The 23,171-nt window shown below is 30.7% G+C and overlaps 1 protein-coding gene across 1 annotated transcript; it reads left to right on the plus strand.

Moving 5' to 3' along the window:
- The first annotated feature begins 3,734 nt into the window (after positions 1-3,734).
- Positions 3,735-15,877, plus strand: LOC141678687 (1-aminocyclopropane-1-carboxylate oxidase homolog 11-like). The gene is made up of 3 exons (XM_074485045.1): positions 3,735-4,448; positions 14,985-15,306; positions 15,410-15,877. Exons 1-3 carry the CDS (start codon positions 3,820-3,822, stop codon positions 15,662-15,664), a joined length of 1,206 nt encoding a protein of 401 aa, XP_074341146.1. The 5' UTR covers positions 3,735-3,819; the 3' UTR covers positions 15,665-15,877.
- The last annotated feature ends 7,294 nt before the right edge of the window (positions 15,878-23,171 follow it).

A 23,171-nucleotide genomic window follows, 5' to 3' on the forward strand; every position in this document is an offset into this window, starting at 1 on the left:
ACTTGCTTAAAATGATAAGACTTAAGTTGTTGAGAAACATTTTAAGCCATGTTCATTGAAAGTGGCGTTTGAGTTTGAGTTCGTATCAACTCGATAATGTGTTTAACATACTTTGTTTGGTTAAACTCGAGCTCGATAATGTGTTTAACATACTTTGTTTGGTTAAACTCGAGATCAATTAGATCCTATATATAGTTAGTGTAAAAGAGTTAATATAGTACGATAGTCGGGCATAGAATTATGATTTCATAAACTCTAAATTGTATTATTAAGCAAAGAGACAAAGGTTCGATACTTTAATTGACCAATTTAATATTAATGTTGAATAAAAACGAGTATGAGTTGATCATCATATAACATTAAAATTGATATTTTGTGAAAGAAGATAAAAGATTTAAAAAATTGAGAAATTATTTTTATATAAATATTATATGAAACATACCGTACATTGCATGACAATAGAACTAATACTATTTTATTAAATGGAGTCTGAATTTTTAAAAGAAAACATTAACTTTTGGTATTTTCAGTAATGAATTGGAGTAATTTAACTCGAAAAATTAGAAGGGAGTCGAGACAAAAGTTGCGCTCCCACCCCTTTCTGAAAATAAAAGCTTAAACTATGAAAAAGAAAAACACCACTCTTAGCATTATTAGAGAGAATATTGGAAAGAGTCTTGAGACGCGAGAGAACATCCAACGCTTCTGTGTCTAGTTCCCCAAAAGTAGAGAAGGCAAAGGGGATGAACGAATAACCATGGTCAGCGCAAATCCTTGAATACTTCCATTTTTTCTTTTCAACCGCATTTAGCAACGCCACCCCAGGAGCCTATGAACTCACTCCCCCACCAGCAAAAGGAGAAATACGAGTCACATCCAGACATGCATTTTTACCTTGGGACCAATTGAACAACAATAGATCTGCATGTCTTATCATTTACTCCTAATAAGTATTTACGAGTCGAGTGCATCCACTACAAAAATTATGGTCATTCATGACAAAAATTTTATACTAAAATTCGTCACAATTAAAAAATTGGTGTACATAATTTTTTGGTGGTAAGTTTTCTGCCGTAATTCACTAAATTTGTTTTAGTGATCATCATAAAATGTTTCGATGACTCCATTAGTCATGTAATATGATTATAGTAAAATTAAATTAAATTTGACAAGTTGTTTATTCTCGTAGTCAAACATATTACTCGATAAGTTTACTAACTAATCTGCAGCTATTAAATTAAATTTGACTAGTTGTTTATTCTCGATAATTAAAATTAAATGGATTTAATTGAGTCGGGCTTTTGTTTATCAAATTCCAATTTAATTTTGAGTTAATTTTTCTGATTCAGTATAGCCAAATTCAATTATTTTATTAATCAATTAATATTGTTGAAACTCATTCTAACTTGCTTAAAATGATAAGACTTAAGTTGTTGAGAAACATTTTAAGCCATGTTCATTGAAAGTGGCGTTTGAGTTTGAGTTCGTATCAACTCGATAATGTGTTTAACATACTTTGTTTGGTTAAACTCGAGCTCGATAATGTGTTTAACATACTTTGTTTGGTTAAACTCGAGATCAATTAGATCCTATATATAGTTAGTGTAAAAGAGTTAATATAGTACGATAGTCGGGCATAGAATTATGATTTCATAAACTCTAAATTGTATTATTAAGCAAAGAGACAAAGGTTCGATACTTTAATTGACCAATTTAATATTAATGTTGAATAAAAACGAGTATGAGTTGATCATCATATAACATTAAAATTGATATTTTGTGAAAGAAGATAAAAGATTTAAAAAATTGAGAAATTATTTTTATATAAATATTATATGAAACATACCGTACATTGCATGACAATAGAACTAATACTATTTTATTAAATGGAGTCTGAATTTTTAAAAGAAAACATTAACTTTTGGTATTTTCAGTAATGAATTGGAGTAATTTAACTCGAAAAATTAGAAGGGAGTCGAGACAAAAGTTGCGCTCCCACCCCTTTCTGAAAACAAAAGCTTAAACTATGAAAAAGAAAAACACCACTCTTAGCATTATTAGAGAGAATATTGGAAAGAGTCTTGAGACGCGAGAGAACATCCAACGCTTCTGTGTCTAGTTCCCCAAAAGTAGAGAAGGCAAAGGGGATGAACGAATAACCATGGTCAGCGCAAATCCTTGAATACTTCCATTTTTTTCTTTTCAACCGCATTTAGCAACGCCACCCCAGGAGCCTATGAACTCACTCCCCCACCAGCAAAAGGAGAAATACGAGTCACATCCAGACATGCATTTTTACCTTGGGACCAATTGAACAACAATAGATCTGCATGTCTTATCATTTACTCCTAATAAGTATTTACGAGTCGAGTGCATCCACTACAAAAATTATGGTCATTCATGACAAAAATTTTATACTAAAATTCGTCACAATTAAAAAATTGGTGTACACAATTTTTTGGTGGTAAGTTTTCTGCCGTAATTCACTAAATTTGTTTTAGTGATCATCATAAAATGTTTCGATGACTCCATTAGTCATGTAATATGATTATAGTAAAATTAAATTAAATTTGACAAGTTGTTTATTCTCGTAGTCAAACATATTACTCGATAAGTTTACTAACTAATCCGCAGCTATTAAATTAAATTTGACTAGTTGTTTATTCTCGATAATTAAAATTAAATGGATTTATTTGAGTCGGGCTTTTGTTTATCAAATTCCAATTTAATTTTGAGTTAATTTTTCCGATTCAGTATAGCCAAATTCAATTATTTTATTAATCAATTAATATTGTTGAAACTCACTCTAACTTGCTTAAAATGATAAGACTTAAGTTGTTGAGAAACATTTTAAGCCATGTTCATTGAAAGTGGCGTTTGAGTTTGAGTTCGTATCAACTCGATAATGTGTTTAACATACTTTGTTTGGTTAAACTCGAGCTCGATAATGTGTTTAACATACTTTGTTTGGTTAAACTCGAGATCAATTAGATCCTATATATAGTTAGTGTAAAAGAGTTAATATAGTACGATAGTCGGGGATAGAATTATGATTTCATAAACTCTAAATTGTATTATTAAGCAAAGAGACAAAGGTTCGATACTTTAATTGACCATTTAATATTAATGTTGAATAAAAACGAGTATGAGTTGATCATCATATAACATTAACATTGACATTTTGTGAAAGAAGATAAAAGATTTAAAAAAATGAGAAATTATTTTTATATAAATATTATATGAAACATACCGTACATTGCATGACAATAGAACTAATACTATTTTATTATATGGAGTCTGAATGAGATCAATTCAGTTTGTCTACCACCGTGAACTAACATCATCTCATCCACCTGCTCCAGTAGACTATATCAAATGAGCACGTTTTATTTTTAGCATAGTGCAGAAGAAAAGTTCAAAATATCACATATATATCTAATACAACTAAAGCTCACTCAATATATCACCTTCAACCTTACATACTAATGATATCAGAAATATGATAATTGATATAATCCTAATTGGTAGTATGTTTTGATTTTTTTTTTATTATTTTGAGGTGAAAGAGTTTTCCATAAATTATTTTTCAAATTCTTTTAAATAAGATTTAATAATAATTTGTAAAATTATCACTTTCATATAGTAACACTTTGTTTTTTCCTCTGAAATTAGTGAAACACCTACGCAAACATGATAAATATTCGCATGAGTCAAAGCATTAAAGAGGAAGTGTATTTTATTCTTGGATGAAGTTTCCGTGAAGCTCCAGTTGTCAACATTTTTATTTAATAAATATATTTTATAAACACATGTGATATTATGCGAAAAGAAAATATAAGGCAGAATCAGAGGAAGTATCTCCAAATAGAACAAGTTCATTGTTCGGATTATCAGATTAGTTATACAGTTATTTTGGTTAAGCTGAGTTTGTCATTTGCCATGGAGATTACAAATAAGCAGACCTCTGATTATGATGCACTTAAAGAAATTAAGGAGTTTGACGACACTAAAGCTGGAGTTAAATGGCTTGTTGATTCTGGTGTTTCGAAAATTCCAAACTTCTTTATTCATCCACAAGACAAGTTGCCAAAGACAGATGTTCAGCTAGACTTGCCAGTGGTTAGCCTGGAGGGGTTTGAAGATGCGAACCGACGAGCTGAGATTGTGGCTGAAATTCGTGAAGCATGCGAGAACTGGGGATTTTTTCGGATTACTAAGCATGGAATACCAGACGCTGTCACAGATGGTGTTCTGGAACGCGGCAGGCAATTTCATGAACAGCCAAAGGAGTTGAAAATGGAGTTTTATACTCGCGATCTTAAACGCAAAGTCAAGTATTACAGCACTCTAGATCTTTTTGTTACTAAGATTGGACAGTGGAGGGATACTGTTACTTGTGATTTCGATGACGGCATAGTTAACTGTGATGGATTGCCTTCAATTTTGAGGTATGTGTAATTTTTTAACTTATTAGTAGGGCTGAGCAAAACCGAAGCGAAACCGAAAACCGAATTGAACCGTGCTTATTCGGTTCGGTTCGGTTCAGTCATGATTTTTCAGAAATTCGGCCTATTCCGTGATCGGATTAAAATTCGGTCCGGTCCGGTTCTTATAAAAGATATTTCGGTCCGGACCGAATAGACCGAATAGACCAAATCATAAATACTATAATTTTATATTATATATATTTTACATATATTTTAAAAATTATGATCATAAATTATAATTGGTAGTTGTATTTATACACTCCTAGTTAACTACATATCACTTTACTTTAATTATATTTTAAATTTTATAAATTTCGTTTTAATATTTTAATACAATTTTATTTTATTCAAAAAATTCGGTCGGTTCAGTACAAAACCGGATCGAACCGAATTATTTCGGTTCGGTTTAGTCCATTATACAATTTCGGTCCGGTTCGGTCCAAGAAAATATGATAATTCGATTTTTCGGTCTATTCGGTTCAGTGCGGTTTTGGACTGAACCGGCCGAATGCTCGACCCTATTTGTTAGTCTTTATATGTTTGTTCTGTTTACGTGTAACGATCATTAAGTCGCGATTCTTCTTTATAAGTCAAATTAAAATATTTATCTTTTTCAATATAATTTGTTAAATATCACTTCTTAAAAATATTTATGTGTTTAGTAAAAGTAAATGAATGTTTGGATGTGATAAAATATAGAGGGAAGAAGAAAAAGTAGAGCTTTATTATTATTACATGACTTGCTATCAATTACAAGAGAATGATACTTTACATAGCCGGCAAGTAAACAAAGATAAAGGAAAACATCCCAACAATAAACTACTATTATAATAATAAAATTATTTAATAATAATAATATTTTATATGTTATCATCCACCCTCAAACTCACGATGGTGAATCGAAAGTTTGTCAAACAAAAAACGGAGCCACGAAACTAAACAACCCAAAGCTGCAACATCGAAAACAAGAATATCCAAAAAATCCAAAAACAGAATCATGAATCCAAAATAATCAAAAGCTTGAATCATGAATCCAAAACAAGCAAAAAATTCCAAGAGAATCCAAAACAGAGCAACATAAAAGAAATCGTCCAAAGAAGTCGCAACACAAGAGAAATTAGAGAAATATAAGTGAATCCAGACCAAAATCAGAGTTAATAAGAAATCACAGGAAAAACGAACTATCTATGTTATTCAATAATAATAATATTGTATATGTTAACATGATGAAAACTAACTAATAAAAAATAGAGTCTAAAGAAGTCAAGTTGTGTAAATAGTTGAAATTTAATAATATAAAATTAAAAAAATCGTTTTATAATTATCAAGTGAGTACAAAAATTTGGTATTTCAATACACCGGACCTTTATGCTGTAATACTTCGCTTGTTGATAAAGAGTATATATATGTTATTATTCTATCATGCATGATTAAAATAGTTTAGCTTTTTTTATATTGCTATTAAATATTATTAGCTTGGAATCCTGCAAAATGCACGTATTTCTTTAATATTCGATATTTTTTTAATTTATTTTAAATTTAAATTTTTAATAATTTATCATTGATTTGAATTGATAACGAGTTTAGTTGATAAAAATAAATATAATATTTTTATCTTAAGTTACTAAATAGAATTGTCCATGTTACATTGTTATTTTTGGATATTATGGGAATTAGGTTGGAAAAATTATAAAAAATAATGTATTACAGTTGAAAAAGGTAAGTGGATATTTATTAACATTAACAATATTATTATTTCTATTTTAGTAAATAAACTTGCACGTGATATTTCTTGAAAACTAAGTAGTTTTAGTTGAAAAGTTAAATAAGATAAGTGTATTAGTTGAAAAGGGCAGATTTATTTAAAAAATTGGTTACTTATTAGTGATAAGTATTTTTTTATTAAACTAAATGATCGAAAAACAAAACATTCGTGGAACTTATACAAAACCTGATGATACATCTGTCTTGAAAGCACAATGGGATAGAGTTAATGATATGATAATCATGATACGATAATGTTAGGGCGAAAATACGCGCTAAAATTACACGCAAATATATGCGTTCACAAGTAGTATAATATATAAATCGGATTCGTTCCCATAGAGACTCTTTTTAGTTAACTTTAGATTATGCACCTATGCAACAATGGTATGACTATCGCTCAATGCTAAGACAATAACAAGTTGAGATATTTATAACTAAGATTAAACTAATATGCAATTAACTAAGAATAAAAGTGATGAAATTCACAATATGAGACAAACATGAAATTCTAACTTCATTAAATACTTCATTCAAAGTCATTATTTTTAACCTTAGCATGCAATGGTGATGACAACTAATCAGATAACACGAAACTAGTAAACGCCAACTTTCGTTGTATGAATACCCTACTACCAGACATCCACAAAAGAGATAGAAGCTAAATAGACACCAATTATGTCGGGATCCTATATATGTCTATAGAATTTGACAACATAAAGGTTTAATGAACAAGTTATCTATATATCGTGATTACATAGGGCAAGTAAGATGGTTAAAATTACCTACGAATCATGCATAATAAATACATGAACCTATGCTAGTATGGCAAATTCTAAACCTCTATATTCACTTTCGCTTTAATATAGATTAACACGCTATCTTATATGTTAGCTACGCACATAAGATGAATAAGCACAACCAATACTAGGATATTAATTAATCGCCGCACACTAAGATATCAAAATAATTACCTATAGAAATCCATAAGTAAATCCGTTATCACCCCACGATAACGATTAGTTCATAACCGAACTCATAGCGCTACTTTCGGGCGCGGCCGCGCTGGAATAGTGATTTCTGGAGCTCGGGCGCGCTGGTTCTGGCGCGGCCGCGCTGGTTCTGGCGCGGCCGCGCCAGCCTTTTGGAAATTTTCTGACAATTTTTCTTTTGGCCGTATCTTGAGTTCTGCTCGTCAGAATTAGGCGATTCAAATGCCCAAGTGAAGCTAAAGAGATTCTATATAAATTGAGAATGGCCTAGACTTCCAATTTTGATCTCTTTTCAGCATATTTTTTTGAAAAGCTCCTTTCTTCATTTAACTGATTCCTGAAATGCAATAACACAAAAACATATCAAAAGTGCCAACAAATTGAGTCCAAAACACCAACTTAAGCTTGTAATGAAGAGTTCCAAGTAGATATAAAATCCACTTATCTGATAATTAGTTGGATTATTAATACTGTTTCTGAAGAATTTAGTAATGGTATGGATTTTGTCAGAACTGCTAAAGAGATTTGGGATGAGTTATATGACCAATTTTTTAGTATTAATGGTCATCATTTTTGTCAACTATTGAAGGATTCACGTGCTCTAGAAAAATGATATAAGTTTATATAGATTTATTATCACAAAATTAAGAACCTATGAGATGAGTATGCAGCATTGGTGGCTGTTTCTGTTTGTAAGTATGGATGTACTTGTGGAGATCACAAGTTGGAGGTTGAAAGAGAATAGAAAAAGAAGTCGTTACAATTTTTATGGGGCTGATGATAGCTACCGTATTGCTAGGGGACAAATTCTTATGATGAATCATCTGCCATCCATTTCTCATGCATTTTTCTTGATTAAGCAAGATGAGAAACAAAAGCAGGGTAGTCACATACCTAATTCTTTTTGTTGGAAATGCTAAAGTTTCATCAGGATATACCAAAATAAGACAGTCTGGTAAGCATGTTATAGGTATTGAATTTCATAAAAATAAGAGTGGGCTTAAATGTTCTTACTTTAACAAGGAGGGACATACCAGAGAGAAATGTTTCAAGCTGATAGGTTATCCTGATAAGAAGAAAGGAAGAGGGAAACAATTTCAGACAATGCAGACTACTCAGAATGTCCACATTGGTTTGAGGAAAATTCCTCAAAATATGCAAAAAAATGCAATTCGTGCTAATACTGGTGCTTTAGTGTTGTGCAGAATGTTAATCACTATGGTAATTCTTCTATGAATTCAAATCCAGGTCCTACTATGGGTCTCAAATGTCTCATATGAACAATTTAATGCTCATGATGATGCACAAAAAATGGAATTTGACTTCTCCTGAAGATCAGATCCATTACATAGAAGGTATGGCATATGGCTTTCATGCTTACGTTCAAACTGATCTTTCTACAACATGGATTATAGATATTAGAGCCTCTAGTCATATGTGTTCACTACGCCATAAGTGGGCTATTGTAATGCCTAAATGGTGTTATAATAGGCCCAAAAAGCGTTACAATAGGTCTATTGTAACACCAGAGGCGTTACGTATACGAGCATGATAATAGACACCCTAATGTAACACTTCACTGATCTATTGTAACATAGAGGAAAACGTTACAATAGGCACCTAGTGTAATACTAACATGCCCAAATGTAATGCAAAATGAGTGATACAATAGCTTGATCAAGATTGTATAAGTGGGACCACCGGTGCCACGTGGTCTCACGTGGACCCCGCCTGTGGGTCCCACATTGCCTATTGTAACAGTAGATTTTATCTATTGTAATACCAGTTTTTAGTTAGGAAATACTGGAATATGTGTATTGTAACAGTCTTTTTATCTATTGTAACACTAGTAACATATATAATGTAACATTAAATGTAGACAAATATTATGTCAGAACAAGCAAATATAACAGTTATTATAAACATTTTTGAAATATAAGGTTTGTTTTGAGAACAATCCATAATCAACAAAAACATCAAAGTTGCGTACATAAGAGTCTCAGCTCTGCAAACGAAATAACTACATAACAGTAAATTCTCCAAACCATCCCCAACGCCAATGGCGACCAAAGTACAATAACATAACATCCAAGTTATCTTTGGATAGGAAAAAACTACTCTTCGACTATTCTTGGATATGAAATTATACAAAATAACCAGGGAGAAAATCACTTTTTGCCTTTCCACACTTTCCTGATCTTGATACAAAATAACCAGGCAGAGAGATACTTGTTCTCCCTCATTCACCATTCCTTGCTCATGTATACAAGTCACACCAAATTTCTTAACAATCAATAAAAGTTGATTTGGTATTAAAATGGCACAGTTGGAAGTTAATTTAGGATATGACATGAGGAATCAGTCACTTTTAAATTTAAAAAACCAAAGCCTCCATTGACGGGCTTACGTTTGACTACGTGAGAATCAACCTTAGTTGATTTAGTGAATTGCTGTTACTGCACTCATAGATTTGAAAACTAATAATACATAATAAGGTAAAAGGGTTCTTTTGCTGATGATTTTAATACATAACGCTTTGCTAAGAATCTAGTTGAAGTTCATAAGTTTATCTTATGTTCTTATCTCTCAGCAATATTTATTACTACAATGTTCACTTTAGAATTTTAGAGCAAACAACTATATTCCGTAGCTTCAGCGATAATAAATTAACAACAAAAAAATGTCAACTAATAACATAGTAGCACGTGGCTCAATACAAGATTCTTGTACTATACAGAAAATCCATGTTAAATATTTCCAGGGCTTTGAGTTCTTATATAAATAATGTACGAATTCGACTAACTTCACACATTAAAAAAATCAGTTTCCCTTTAGCAAAAATTGATATTTATGGTAACATAAACATCATAACGTTAAATAATAAGCTTGGATCTGTGATGTAGTGTTTGAAAGCTTATAGTAGGCATAAATATTGAATAGAAGCAACCACAGTGACAAAGACATTATCCTATAAAGATGTTGACAGATGAAGCCAACGTAATATGATATACAAGTGGGAAGACAATTCAAAAAAAATTGTGAGGTCAATTAAGGTTATGATCAGAACATATAAAAAAACAAGAAACATTCAAACGGATGCAAGCAATTGAATAAACACAGCAATATTCAGAATTGCAGAATATTTACTGAATGGAGCAAGAAAAATATACACAGCACACTTGAATAAAGAGGCAAGAAAAATTAAAATAAGGTTCAGACCTTAGTCTTGGTTTCACAACAAACATTAAGTTGTTGCACACGCAATGACAGTTCTCCTGCAACTTGGTAACCTAAACACCAAGGTAAGCAATGACAACCAGGGTCTAGTACATCCATACGAAAGGCATATTCATTCATTTGTGAAGTTAAAGGTAGCATCTTTAGTATTCTTAACTTCTAAATTCAGCAAATTGAATATACAAGTCAATTAGTTACATTGAGATAATCAATTATGTTCCAATTAAATCTGTACATCAACCCCCAGACAACACTAGCCTAATCGAACTTTAATCATCAGAAACCAAGATTCAAAACCCACCAACATAATCAGTAAAAGTCCAAAACTTTACAGGCAAATCAAATAAAATAGTAGATATAAAAGTAGAGTAGGATATACCATGGCATATAAACTGAAGAAGTGTCAGTAGATATAATCAAAACAGAGGATATAAATTGAATGCATAACGAGACTACTCCATGGAAACTATTCACTCAACTGTAGCAGGCTGAGCTTGCTGCTGTGTAGTTGAGCTGAAGGCCCAAAGTGCCTTCTAGAACTGCTGATTCTGCTCCGTAAAGTCTTCGTTACTTGCCAAATAGTAAAAGTCAAACATCTAATATCAAAAGCCGTAAACATTCCGGCATAGAGTTTCTATCCCAGGTCAATGTTCCTATCCTAGGTCAAAATGCATAAATTGAGCTTAAAGACATCATCAAACAGTTATTTTCAAGTTCCTATATAATATACAAAGGAACATGGAATGTAAACCAGACGCATCTCAATCCTCTGTATTTTAGTTACAAAAATGTTAGTAATTCAAGACATTTACAAACAGTTAAACATGATATGTAAATGTAGAATTACAGGCCGATTAGTACCCAAGATTTCTCCTCTAGCGATCAAAGTACATTTTGTGTATGAGGCAGTTGCTTCAGAAGAGTGTACACATGTTGAATGTTGAAGCAAAAACAATCATAAAGTTAGCAAAAACACTATGCACGAATAAATTTGATAAAGTATATACACCATATTTGAGCTTCATATATTTAGCATACATACATAGCACAGTTAGCTGTTAATATTAAAAACAAAACTTACAATTTTCAACCAGTTTCTCCAGTTGCAAAATTGATATGGATGCCTACAAGTTGGACAATGAGACTCATTAACATCATTCATGCACCTATGAACACACCAGAAATAGGAAACATGGTCATAAGCTGCAAAAAGGATAATTTGTTAGACTGTACAAAATGAAAACAAATAACTAAATAATCTAATTAATTGAAATAAAGAAAGAGAGTTAAAATAACTGAAATCAAAGTTCTAAAGAAGCCCTGCAAAAAAAAATAGAAACCGATTAGTTGAATTTCAAGTAAATAAAACCCCAATTGAACTCAAAATTGAACAAACCCCTATTTTGAACTCAAAATTAAAACCCTAATTTTAAAAACAAGCCTCAACCCATTAATTAATATTTGTTACATTTTCACTTTTAATATCATTTGTTACATTTTTCATCCACCAATAAATCAGAATATAATTTTAATATTAACTTATGATAATATTTTCACTTGAATATTTTTAAAAATTAAGATAGCAACTAATGTAGGTGTTACATGTTGTGCAACACCGGCATTTTTGTGCAACACTAGTTTTATACCTTTTGTAACACTAACGGAGAGGTGTTACAATAGGACAATTTTTTTTTACCTAATATAGTTACATGCATTCCAGTAGCATACTTATGGCGTAGTGGTTGCAATATAATATTTTCACTAATATTCAGTTTTTGTCACAAACTCTTTCTCGTGGCTTTGCCTAATAAACAAGTCTTATCAGTTACTAAAGTTTGGAAAAATCAAATTAAATCATTCTTTAACTTTGTTTCATGTCATATTCATTCCGAATTTAGTTGCAATCTTTCTTTTGTCTCCAAACTGACTCAAGACACTAATTATATTGTTACATTCTCTACAACTCGCTGTGTTTTTTTTCGGACCAGAAGTAACAGAAGGTCCTAGCTAATAAAAATTCCCATTGTGATTTGTGTTATCTTACATCCAATGATCCAGCACATATTCTTCTCTTCTAGCAAGTTCAATACATGGTGCCACTGCACATACTGTTGTTGCTAACTCAAAATCTTCCTTGTCTAAACTTTGGAACCTTAAATTAGGCCATACTTCAATATTATACTTCAACATTTTCTTTTTTAGAAAATGTTTCTGAATCTTGTAATAAAGATTGTCCAGTTTGTCCATTATCTAAACAATATAAACCTTCTTTTCATCAGCATAGTGATTCTTATGTTGTTGCAAATTTTGATTTACTTCACCTTGATGTTTGGGGTCCATATAGTGTAGCTTTTATCAAAGGAGCTAAATATTTTTTTACTATTGCTGATGACCATAGTTGAGCTACTTGGGTGTTTCTCATGCCTAATAAATAACAAGTTTTTTCTATATTCAGAGATTTTCCCTCTTGTGTTCAAAATCAGTTTCATGTGTCTGTTAAAACCATTAGATCTAATTATGGTTCATAATTTATAAATCAGTATTTTCGTACTCTTTTATAGTCTTTGAGAATTACCTAACAAACTTCATGTCCTTACACACCTCAGCAAAATGCTAGGTTAGAAAGGAAACACAAACAAATGTTGAAAATGGCAAGGCCATTCAGATTTCAATTTGATTTACCTGTAAAATATTGGGCGGATTGTATTTTTACTGTAACATACCTCATAAATAGGTTACCAACCTATTCTTGATTACAAAACACCTTTTAAACTTCTACATTACAAAACACCAGATTATTCTATTTTAAAAATCTTTGGTTGCCTCTGTGTTATGCTTCCATTCATTTTTCAGAGAAACTTGCACCTAGATTTGGAGACTCGTTCTGTATTTGTTAGAACAAATGTAGTTTTCCATGAACATATTTTCCTATATTAGAAAAATACCACATCAGTTGTGCCTTGAGCCTTCTAATCAGTCGGTTATTCAATATTAGTTTGTTGATGATTCTACAGTATATTAAAAAAAACTACCTTATACATTTACTGATACTAGGGTAATTTTACCACATTCTAATATTGTGTCAAATCCTGATAATTTTGTATCAAATCCTGATAATTTTGTATCAAGTCTTGATCCTTGTGTGTCAAGTCCTGATGTAGTTTCTCCTACATCTTCTTCTATTGACAATACTAGCACATCAATTACTTTTGACATTCATTCACCTATTCTTGAGCAATAATCTTTACATGTTCATTCTACAAGGTCTGATAACCAATGCAGTATCATTTGGAAATAATCCTTTTGAATTGGACAAATTGTTTTCCAATTACAAGATAATCTACCAGAGTAAATGTCAGGCCACAATGGTGTACTAATTATCATATTCCTACAAAACATTCAAAGAGCCACTTTTTGTAATTACATGTCACAACCTTCACAAGATCTTAGTCATAAAATATTTATCGCTAATTCTTTCATGATAGTGGAACCCACTCATTTTTATCAAGAAGTTTCTAATCTAAAATAGATTGAGCCAATGCAGAAGGAACTTACTGCACTTTAGAACAATAACACTTGGAAGTTAGTACTTTTTCCAGCTGAAAAACGGGTTATTGGTTGCAAATTTATTTACAAGATAAATTATTTGGCTAATGGTAAGGTAGAAAGGGATAAGGCACGCTTAATCAACAAGAGGGTATAGATTTTCAGAAAACCTTTGCCCCTGTTGCTAAGATGGTAACAGTTAGATGCTTGTTTGTTATTTTTGTTGCAAAAGGTTTGTAAGTTGAACAACCATATGTGAATAACACTTTTCTTCATGGAGAACTAGAGGAAGAAGTATATATGTAATTACCTTTAGGTTATTACAAAAGGTATTTTGAATCTAATCTGGTATGCAGATTGATTAAGTCTATATATGGCTTGAGGCAAGCCTCCAGAAGGTGATTTGCTAAATTGAAATCTTATCTTTTAGATGATGGTTATATTCATTCTAGGACAGATTATTCATTGTTTAACATAACAGGACTAATATTGGAATAATGAATACTGTATTTCAATATAATCCATTACCAAATAAAATATTTTTAGATTTTAGTCAAACAAAGAAGTGATAGTTAGTAAAATCAAAGTTAGTTATGCTAGTTGTCATTCTCTTGTATATATATATTGTAAACATTACATTTATATTCTCTGATCATTGAGAAATAATATATTTACATTTTTTTTATCCTCTTCTTCACTACATACTTACATATACATCCAGATTATAATGGTCAATGAAATTTTACATGTAACATTATAATTTGTAGGTGGTTATAGAATTTCAAATAAAAAGTAATGAGTATTCATTGGAATCAAACAGTACCTTCAGCCTTTCTTGAAATCTATGGGTACTAAACTCAATGCTTGAACAGCAGGTCACTATGTATTTTCAACATTTTTTTTTCTTTTAAATATGTATCTAAGTTATCTAGATGTGTTGTTGTATGTCCTACTGTAGAGGAGCAATGTGTGATTATGCTGAATGCTTGATAAACCTGAAGAACCTACTATTGGAGTTGTTATCGGAGGCTTTAGGCCTAACCAGCGATTACCTTGCAAGCTTAGGATGTTTTTGCACTCAGAAGATATCTTGTCACTATTACCCACCATGTCCACAACCTCAACTGACTTTAGGCACATCAAAACACTCTGATCCGAGTTTTCTTACCATACTCCTACAAGACAACATCAGTGCTTTCCAAATCTTACATGAAAACCAATGGACAGATGTACATCCTGTGAAGGGAACTTTACTAGTTAATATCGGAGATTTAATGCAGGTAATATATATTTTTCATCGTCCTTCTGTTCTATTCCAAACATCTCATAATGGAAAATGTATTACCTAATTTTATTTTATGCGAGTATTCATTTTATATGCAGCTTATAACAAATGATAGATTCAAGAGTATGCATCATAGAGTATTAGCAAAACATGAAGGCCCGAGAATATCTGTGGCCAGCTTCTTTTATCCGAGTACTGAAGATATGTTGAAGCCATATGGACCAATAAAAGAGCTCCTGTCTGATGGCAATCAACCGAAATACAGGGAAATTAGCACCAAGGAGTTCATAACATATCTCATAACCCGAGAACGTGATGGTACTCCATATCTTCCTCATTTTAAGCTTCCATAAAATTGAGCTTATTGATAAACCACTTGTATCATTGTCTGCAGTATGCTGCGAGTTTCTACTGGTATGTATAATATAGTAATTCACATTATATGTTACTATATATGTAATATATACTATATATACTACAGTATCTCTCTGCAAGTTCTTGCTGATTATGAGTGCATAGCTTTGGGGACATCTAATATCATGGCAATAGCAAATTTTATGTCTACACGATAATGTAATACATTAATATATAGCTGTATGTATGTTTTTGCAGATTATTAGTCCATAGCTGTCCATTATATGTTTTTGACATATGTGGTGCCCCTGAATGAAAAAATTTATGCCCCCGAACAAAAAAATTTGTGCCCCAGAATATTTGTTTTTGGGTGCCCCGACCCTGAGATTAATAACGAGGGTATGTGTTCAAAGAGCTAGTAACAAATCTATATTCATAAACTGAGATGATGTATAGGCTTTAAGAAACTTCAGCACTCTAATCGGTCTTCACTTCGGTACGTCTTCTGATCCCATTTTGCTGTGAAAATAACATTTTCCTAAATTTTTGGTCAAAGGCTTTCATTTAGCCTAATATAGGATCCGGTCGGTGTTAAATTTGTTTATTATTCGTCTTATGTATACAGTAAAATCTCTGTAAATTAATACTCGATTAATTAATAATCTCTCTAAATTAATAATTTTGTCCGGTCCCGACTTGGGCCAGTTCAAAAAATGATCAATTTCGATAAGATAATAAGATAATAATTTTTTTGAAAACCCTGTATAAAAATATGGTCCCAATAAAACTATAAATTAATAATTCCCTTATATTCATAAAAATATAGGTATTACATCTTTGTAAAATATGATTCAATTGTAGTTTGTTTTTTCATATAATTTAAATCAACATGAAGCTCATCCCTAATCTTCCTTATTACATCCAAAATCTCGGGTGTGGTGCTTTCATGTTGCATAAAAAAGTTATTAAGCATTTTTGATGCCTTGAGTGCTTCTTTACGTGTAACCGGCTCCAACGGTGTTCTATCGTCTTCAAGATCATCTTCAATACTATTTTCAAGGATGGTGTTTGCAATCTCTTCTATACTCTGGACCTCGGAACATGATTCATTTTCACCCGGATAATCTAAGAAGTTATTAATTGAATTAATTGAATTAAGTATAAAATATAAATTGTACAATTCATTTTATTTAAATTTATGTGAATAAAAATTTAATCAAAAGTTAATTTTGTTTGCTACCGAAAATTCTCTATAAATTAATAATTATTAATTTATCGATTAATTAATACCTCTCTAAATTAATAGAATTCTCCGGTACCAACTATATTAATTTATAGAGGTTTTACTGTATGTAATACTAATGCATCATATTTTTCCTTCCTGCTAAGACAAAAATTTTCAATCTCAATCTCCTTAAAAATTGCCAATACTGCTGCTATTATTATATTATTTTTCTAATACACATTTCATGCTCAACGGATTTATACTCATCATGACCATACCAGCGATTTAGATCTGAATTCTGATAAATAGCGCATACTTTCTCCAGATACGGCAAAAATTGATTTTGATGCTTCTCCCTTCCCATCCAAAAAATATCTTAGTTTTGGTTTTTTACTGCAAAATGATTTTGAAAACTGTCTTTTCTTTAAGGTATTTCTCTAATATTCTCAAAATCCACTAATTATTGCTGAATTCTATCTTGCGAAGAGGTTCTAAATTGGAAGGTACTGAAAAATCCAAGAAGTTGATAGTGTTTAGCTCTGCTTTTAATCCCATATTTTCCGATAAGCCATTATGTTTCAAGGAATCCTGTGAGCCTTAGGATGGAATTGCGGATTTCACACATTTGCCTCCCCTTGAGAGTTTTTCCATCTCCACTACACACCGAAAATGCCATCTTTCTCGTGGGGAGGCGTGATTCTACCACCATTGCTATCATCATCGTCATCGTGCTCGTATCTAAATTCACTGTCAGAATGAATTTCCATAATGTTTATGGGAATTGATTTCATCTTTCTCTTGAAGCTATTATTATTTCCTGATTTTTGGTAACCGGAATAACCAAAAATGCTGCAAGTAGTATTATCATTTCCTCCTGAAAAACCAACAATACCTCCGAAAACAGTATCAGATTCTTGAAATTCTTCTTGAGCCATGGAAACTAAATTCAACATGATTTGAGAAAGAGAGAGATTAAGTAGAAGAGAAATGCAGAGTAAGATGAAGTGGGAAAAGGGATGGAAATGAGAGGGAATTTATAGAGAAATGGAGGAGTACACTTGTAGTTTAACTGTTTTGGAGGGTTTTAGCTAGAATTTTTTTTTTTGTTTTGATAACTAAATTAGATGTCTGGGGTATTACATAATTCATTTAAATTATTTTTAAGAAATTTTTTAGGTAATCAATTAATAAGCTCATTTTTTGAGTATTAGACTTCAATTAATTTTAAATTTTTTTAATTATACATATATCAATATAATTTTATTATGTAAAATACTAAAATAAAACATGAAAACCTAATCAGCTTAAATATATAAAAGTTGTAAAAATCAATTAGATTAAAATATTATATCCACAACTAAATTTAATTTGCAGAAATTTTTATTAAAAAAATTAAACCATCCTTTATTACTTCTCTCACTCTAAAAGGCGAAAAAAAAATGAATACATATTCAGTATTAATCTATGAATGAAAATATTGATGTGAAAATTTGTACCAACGTTGCTGCCTAAATATGTTTGTCATCGTGTTTCTCTCGTCGTACAAAGTAGCCAGGAATTTCGCCACTTTGGAAGTCATTTCTTTTTAAATTATCTCAAGTTACTTCGCAAGTCATTTCACGAAATCAAAGCTCGTTATAATGGTCAAGTTCACTTGCGGAGAAAAGGTCCCCTAATTAATTCCAACACGGCAAGCCATAAATGTTGCAAGTTCCTACACGTCCAACATATTTAACAATAACACATAACACAAATGGTATTTCTGAGGTGTGTCTTGAAATCTATATATATTATAATACAGGAGAAGTAGAAAGGTACTTGATCATTTTAAGGTTTTTCTTTAAAAATTTTATTTTTAGATTTTTCTATTAATATATATTTTAAGACAATTAATAACATCCTAATAGTCATTAATTACACATATTAAAAATATATTAATTTTTTCTTATCGTATTCATAATTACACATATTAGTTATCTATTAAATTTACTTAATGTTATTTTATATAAAATTCAAGTTAACTTTTTTCAGAGCATTATAATTATTGTTTCAATATAAAATATCATTCTATACATTTAGAGGAATATCATTCTATATATTATGACTATTTTACCCCTATTTTTAATATTTATATAAAAAATGTCATTTAGAGGAATCGAAGTTCAGTCTTTCAATTCACTTGTACATCTTCATACCATTACACCATATTGTCGCATGTTTATAAATGATGACGTAATATGTAACTGTCGCAGACAATGAACATTTTATTTAACTCCAAACAAAGGTAATGTCACATATTTGTAAAGTTAATTTTAAATAATTTACTTAAAATATAAGGTTAAGCATACCAAGTAAATAGATCATTAGTTTATTTATTAATCAATTTCAAGTTTAAAATTATATCTCGTATCTTTTTAATATAAAATGAAAATAAAATCTACATAAATTAATTTTTAAATAAAATGAGGAAAATAGATTTGCTTATAAAGAAATTATCTATATGTGTATTACATATTTAAACCAATTAAAGTTATAAAGAGTTGACGTATTTCAGTTTATTCCGAATTCAAAATCAAAACTTGACTTATTTTCAAAAAATACTCGAAATTTAACTACATGATCCACCCGAAAATATGTCATCACTGTCTAGGTTTAGTAAATTTAAATTACAATCTTGACGAGAATATGTAACTAATAAAAAAAAATATTTGTAATATCTTACATTTATTAAAAAATTGTGTTTGAGGTTTTTATAATATCAAGTTCTCTCCTCCTTACACTCCTTAATCTAGTGGGGTTGTTGAAAGGAAAAATAGATAGCTATAAGAAATGGCAAATACGATGTTGAATAAATAAGGACGACCTAAGTACTTCTAGCGTGAACCTACATCAACCTCATTCTATAATTTAGATGGGGTTTTACTACATACCATCAAGTTGAAAACTCCTTATGAGTTATATTTTGGTAAACCCCCGACATTAAGTTACTTCAAAGTATTTAGAAGCAAATGCTAAATGTTGAATACAAAGACTATCTCGCTAAGTTTGACCCAAAGTCAAATGAAGGGATTTCTCTTGTTATTCAATGAACATAAAAGCAAATCGTGTATTTAATCCTAATATTTTAGTGGTGGAATGAATGTTATATTTAATGAATCCAAATCACGTTCAAAGTTCAAGGATTTAGTAGAAGATGACGACGAAGAAAATAATGTCAACTCCAAGGAAGTTGAAGATTGTAATCATCAAATTGAGCATATGATCATTGAAACGACCAATCCAAGAAATCCACTTAAACATGTTCAGCCGGAAATTGAAGTACCTAAAGAGGTGCCTAATATTAAGAATCATCCTTTGGGCAATGTCTTAGGTGATCTTAATTGAGGTTTTCAAACCCTAGCTCAAGTTCAAAATGTTGCAAGTCATATTTCCTTTGTAAAGTATAATGTAACGTAATATGTAACTGAGGAAATATAACTCAACATGAAAAAGAAACAGGTAAATAATATTAACTAAGAAGAACATGAATTCAGAAGACATAAGATTGGATGAATACAAATAATCGAAATATGGGATTAAAGCTACAAGTCTGTAACATGATCACGGAAAGAAGTTCATTTTTAATGATCAAGCCTTTATGAAGAATAAATTGTCAAAGGACTTTCAGTGTTAAAGAAATGAATTGATTCTGGTATTTAAGATCTCAGGATTTCAGTGAAGTGAATTCATAAATCTACAAAGAACAAACATTAATTAAGTGAATGAAAAAGATAAAAATAATATTCAATTGTATGCTAGTCGTTTGTAAATCAGACCAGTGCATTAAACGTCAGCATAACAGGAAAGGAAACTTTCAAATCAAATCAAAAAGGAATTAGTTGAAGACAAGACATGATCAGTCAGGACTGCAAACCAGAAGAATTGAATTATTCTAAGAAGATTGAAAGGCAACTCAATTCATAAATTAATTAGCCCAAAGCCCAAGTTAGTTGGAACTAGACATGTTAATTCTAAATAACATTAATAGGCCCAATATGTTGAATCCTAGATAAAGAAGACTAAGGATTTACTTAATTAGTTGTCGAGTTCTAGATTCTATGTATTATCGAATCCTAAGATCCAAGACTCAACATCTGTATTGTCGAGTTCTAGGATCAAACTCAACAATCTTGTCGAGTCCAAGGAATTGTTAAGCTATCGATTCTAAGCTAAAATATTATCGATTCCAAGAAATTGTTAACCTGTCGATTTCAAGCAATGAACTGTCGAGTCCAAGGAATCTATTGTTGATTCTTAGAGTAGTCGATTCCATATATTTAACAAATTCTTTCATGCTTATTTTGATTTCGTATATTCCTCAAACCATACATTTAACGAAGAACTTGAAATGAATCGAAAGAAATTGTAGGTATCATATTCAACCCCCTCCCCAAATTGAACCAAAGACTACAAAAGAAGCTTTGTTAGACGAAGATTTGGTTGATGTTATGCAAGATGATGAATAACCAAAGGATTGAAAGTATCAAGGTTCCCCCGTTTGATCGAAAAAATTACAACCTATGGAAGAAAAAGTTGACGTTGTATATTAAAGTTTCAAATCCATTATATATTGAGATATTACTGAATGATCCTTCTGTTCTAATGGAAGTAATTCCTGAAGCGTCAATCACAACGAGTACAAGAATTTCTTTGATATCCACTCCCAGGGATTGGTTTAAATACACGGATACTAACATGGAATTGAATAGTTTGGACACAAGCCTTCAACTCATAATAGTGGAATCGACCAATTACGATATGAGCCATCAACTCCTATGAAGTGATAGTGCAAAGGAAATGTGGGAAAAAATTGAGCTATTAATGGAAGGTACTGCTGAAATGAAAGAAAACATGATGGATATCCTTATAACTCAAGATGAATGGTTTAAGTTACAACCCGGAGAAACACTGTCCTCACTTTTGTGATATATGCAAGGATACTAAGTAAAATTAAAATTACAGGGAAAAACTTATCTCATGCATTAGTCAAATAGGAAGTTCATGCTGACTCTACCGCACCACTTTAAACATAAGAACATATCCATCAGAGAGAGGCTTGACTTTGTACTTATGCTAGTGGATGTGTTTTATGGAAAATTAAGAACTCATAACTTTGAACAAAAGCAGAGAGCTATAATTTATGGCTCGTGTTCTGTAGATAGCAAGAGTACGGTCTTGAAAAGACCATTGCACTTTTTGCTCGAGAACCTGAGACTTTAGAAGTTAAGGTTGCACCCTCCTTAAACATCAAGGAAATTGTGATAGTTGAAATTGATCAAGGTGAGCCTGAAGTTGAAAGTGAATTTATACTCAGTAAGAACTTGAAGAGTTAGAAGACAAATCAGTAGCTTACATGGCATCAAAAATGTTATATATATATGCATTGTTCTAAATATTCTCGATTAACCGATTAATCCCCAATTAATCGTTTACAAGGAGACTGAATGATTTAATTTTTGAAATTCGATTAATTGTTATAAAATTTTATTTATTGAAATATATACATAAAAATTTAATAATATTAAAATTCTATATTCATTTAAATATAAATAATTATATAATTTATGATATAATAAGTGTATATTTGTTAATAAATAAAGAATATGATCATAATAATATATTAAATATTTTTTAGTACTGAAATACATCTGATTTTCACTCTGATTAATCCCTAGTTTTCGATTAATCTTAGATCAATAACTCAACCCATTATGTCTAATTCCTGATTTTTATAACACTGAATACAGGCAAAAAAAATAACATAATTCAATATCAGATGAGAAGAATTAGTTTATTATCGGTTTTTCTAGTGTATGACCATGGGAATATGTTAAAAGTTAGTGTTTGATGAGGTGTCCATAAAATATTGGTGAAAAGCTCATTAATAATGATGGACCCCTTACATGCATAAAAATCTCCACCAATAAAATTTTTGATTTTTTATTAATACGTCCCACTTTAAATATCCATTTATAAATATGTACCATTTATAATTTTATTTATAAACATATCCCATTTTCAAATATTTTAACAATTTTATGTTAACCATGGTTAACTTTACTGTTTAACATTTTTATATGACATATATAACCTTTAGTCTTAACTTCATAAATTTTATATTTTTTAAATATTACTACTTTACTTCTTGTGAATTATATAAATGTAGAATACTTAATTAATTAATTCAAATTATAACATATTATTTCCCTGAAACCTTTTAACAATGTGTGACACTATTTGTT

The sequence above is a fragment of the Apium graveolens genome, chromosome 8 (assembly GCF_009905375.1).
Source record: "Apium graveolens cultivar Ventura chromosome 8, ASM990537v1, whole genome shotgun sequence".
Lineage (NCBI taxonomy): Eukaryota > Viridiplantae > Streptophyta > Magnoliopsida > Apiales > Apiaceae > Apium > Apium graveolens.

Coding starts and splice junctions, on each gene's coding strand:
- LOC141678687 (XM_074485045.1), top strand. CDS start 3,820: ATGCGAAAAGAAAATATAAGGCAGAATCAGAGGAAGTATCTCCAAATA. Junction 4,449..14,984: donor GGATTGCCTTCAATTTTGAG/GTATGTGTAATT, acceptor GTCCTACTGTAG/AGGAGCAATGTGTGATTATG. Junction 15,307..15,409: donor ATATCGGAGATTTAATGCAG/GTAATATATATT, acceptor TTTTATATGCAG/CTTATAACAAATGATAGATT.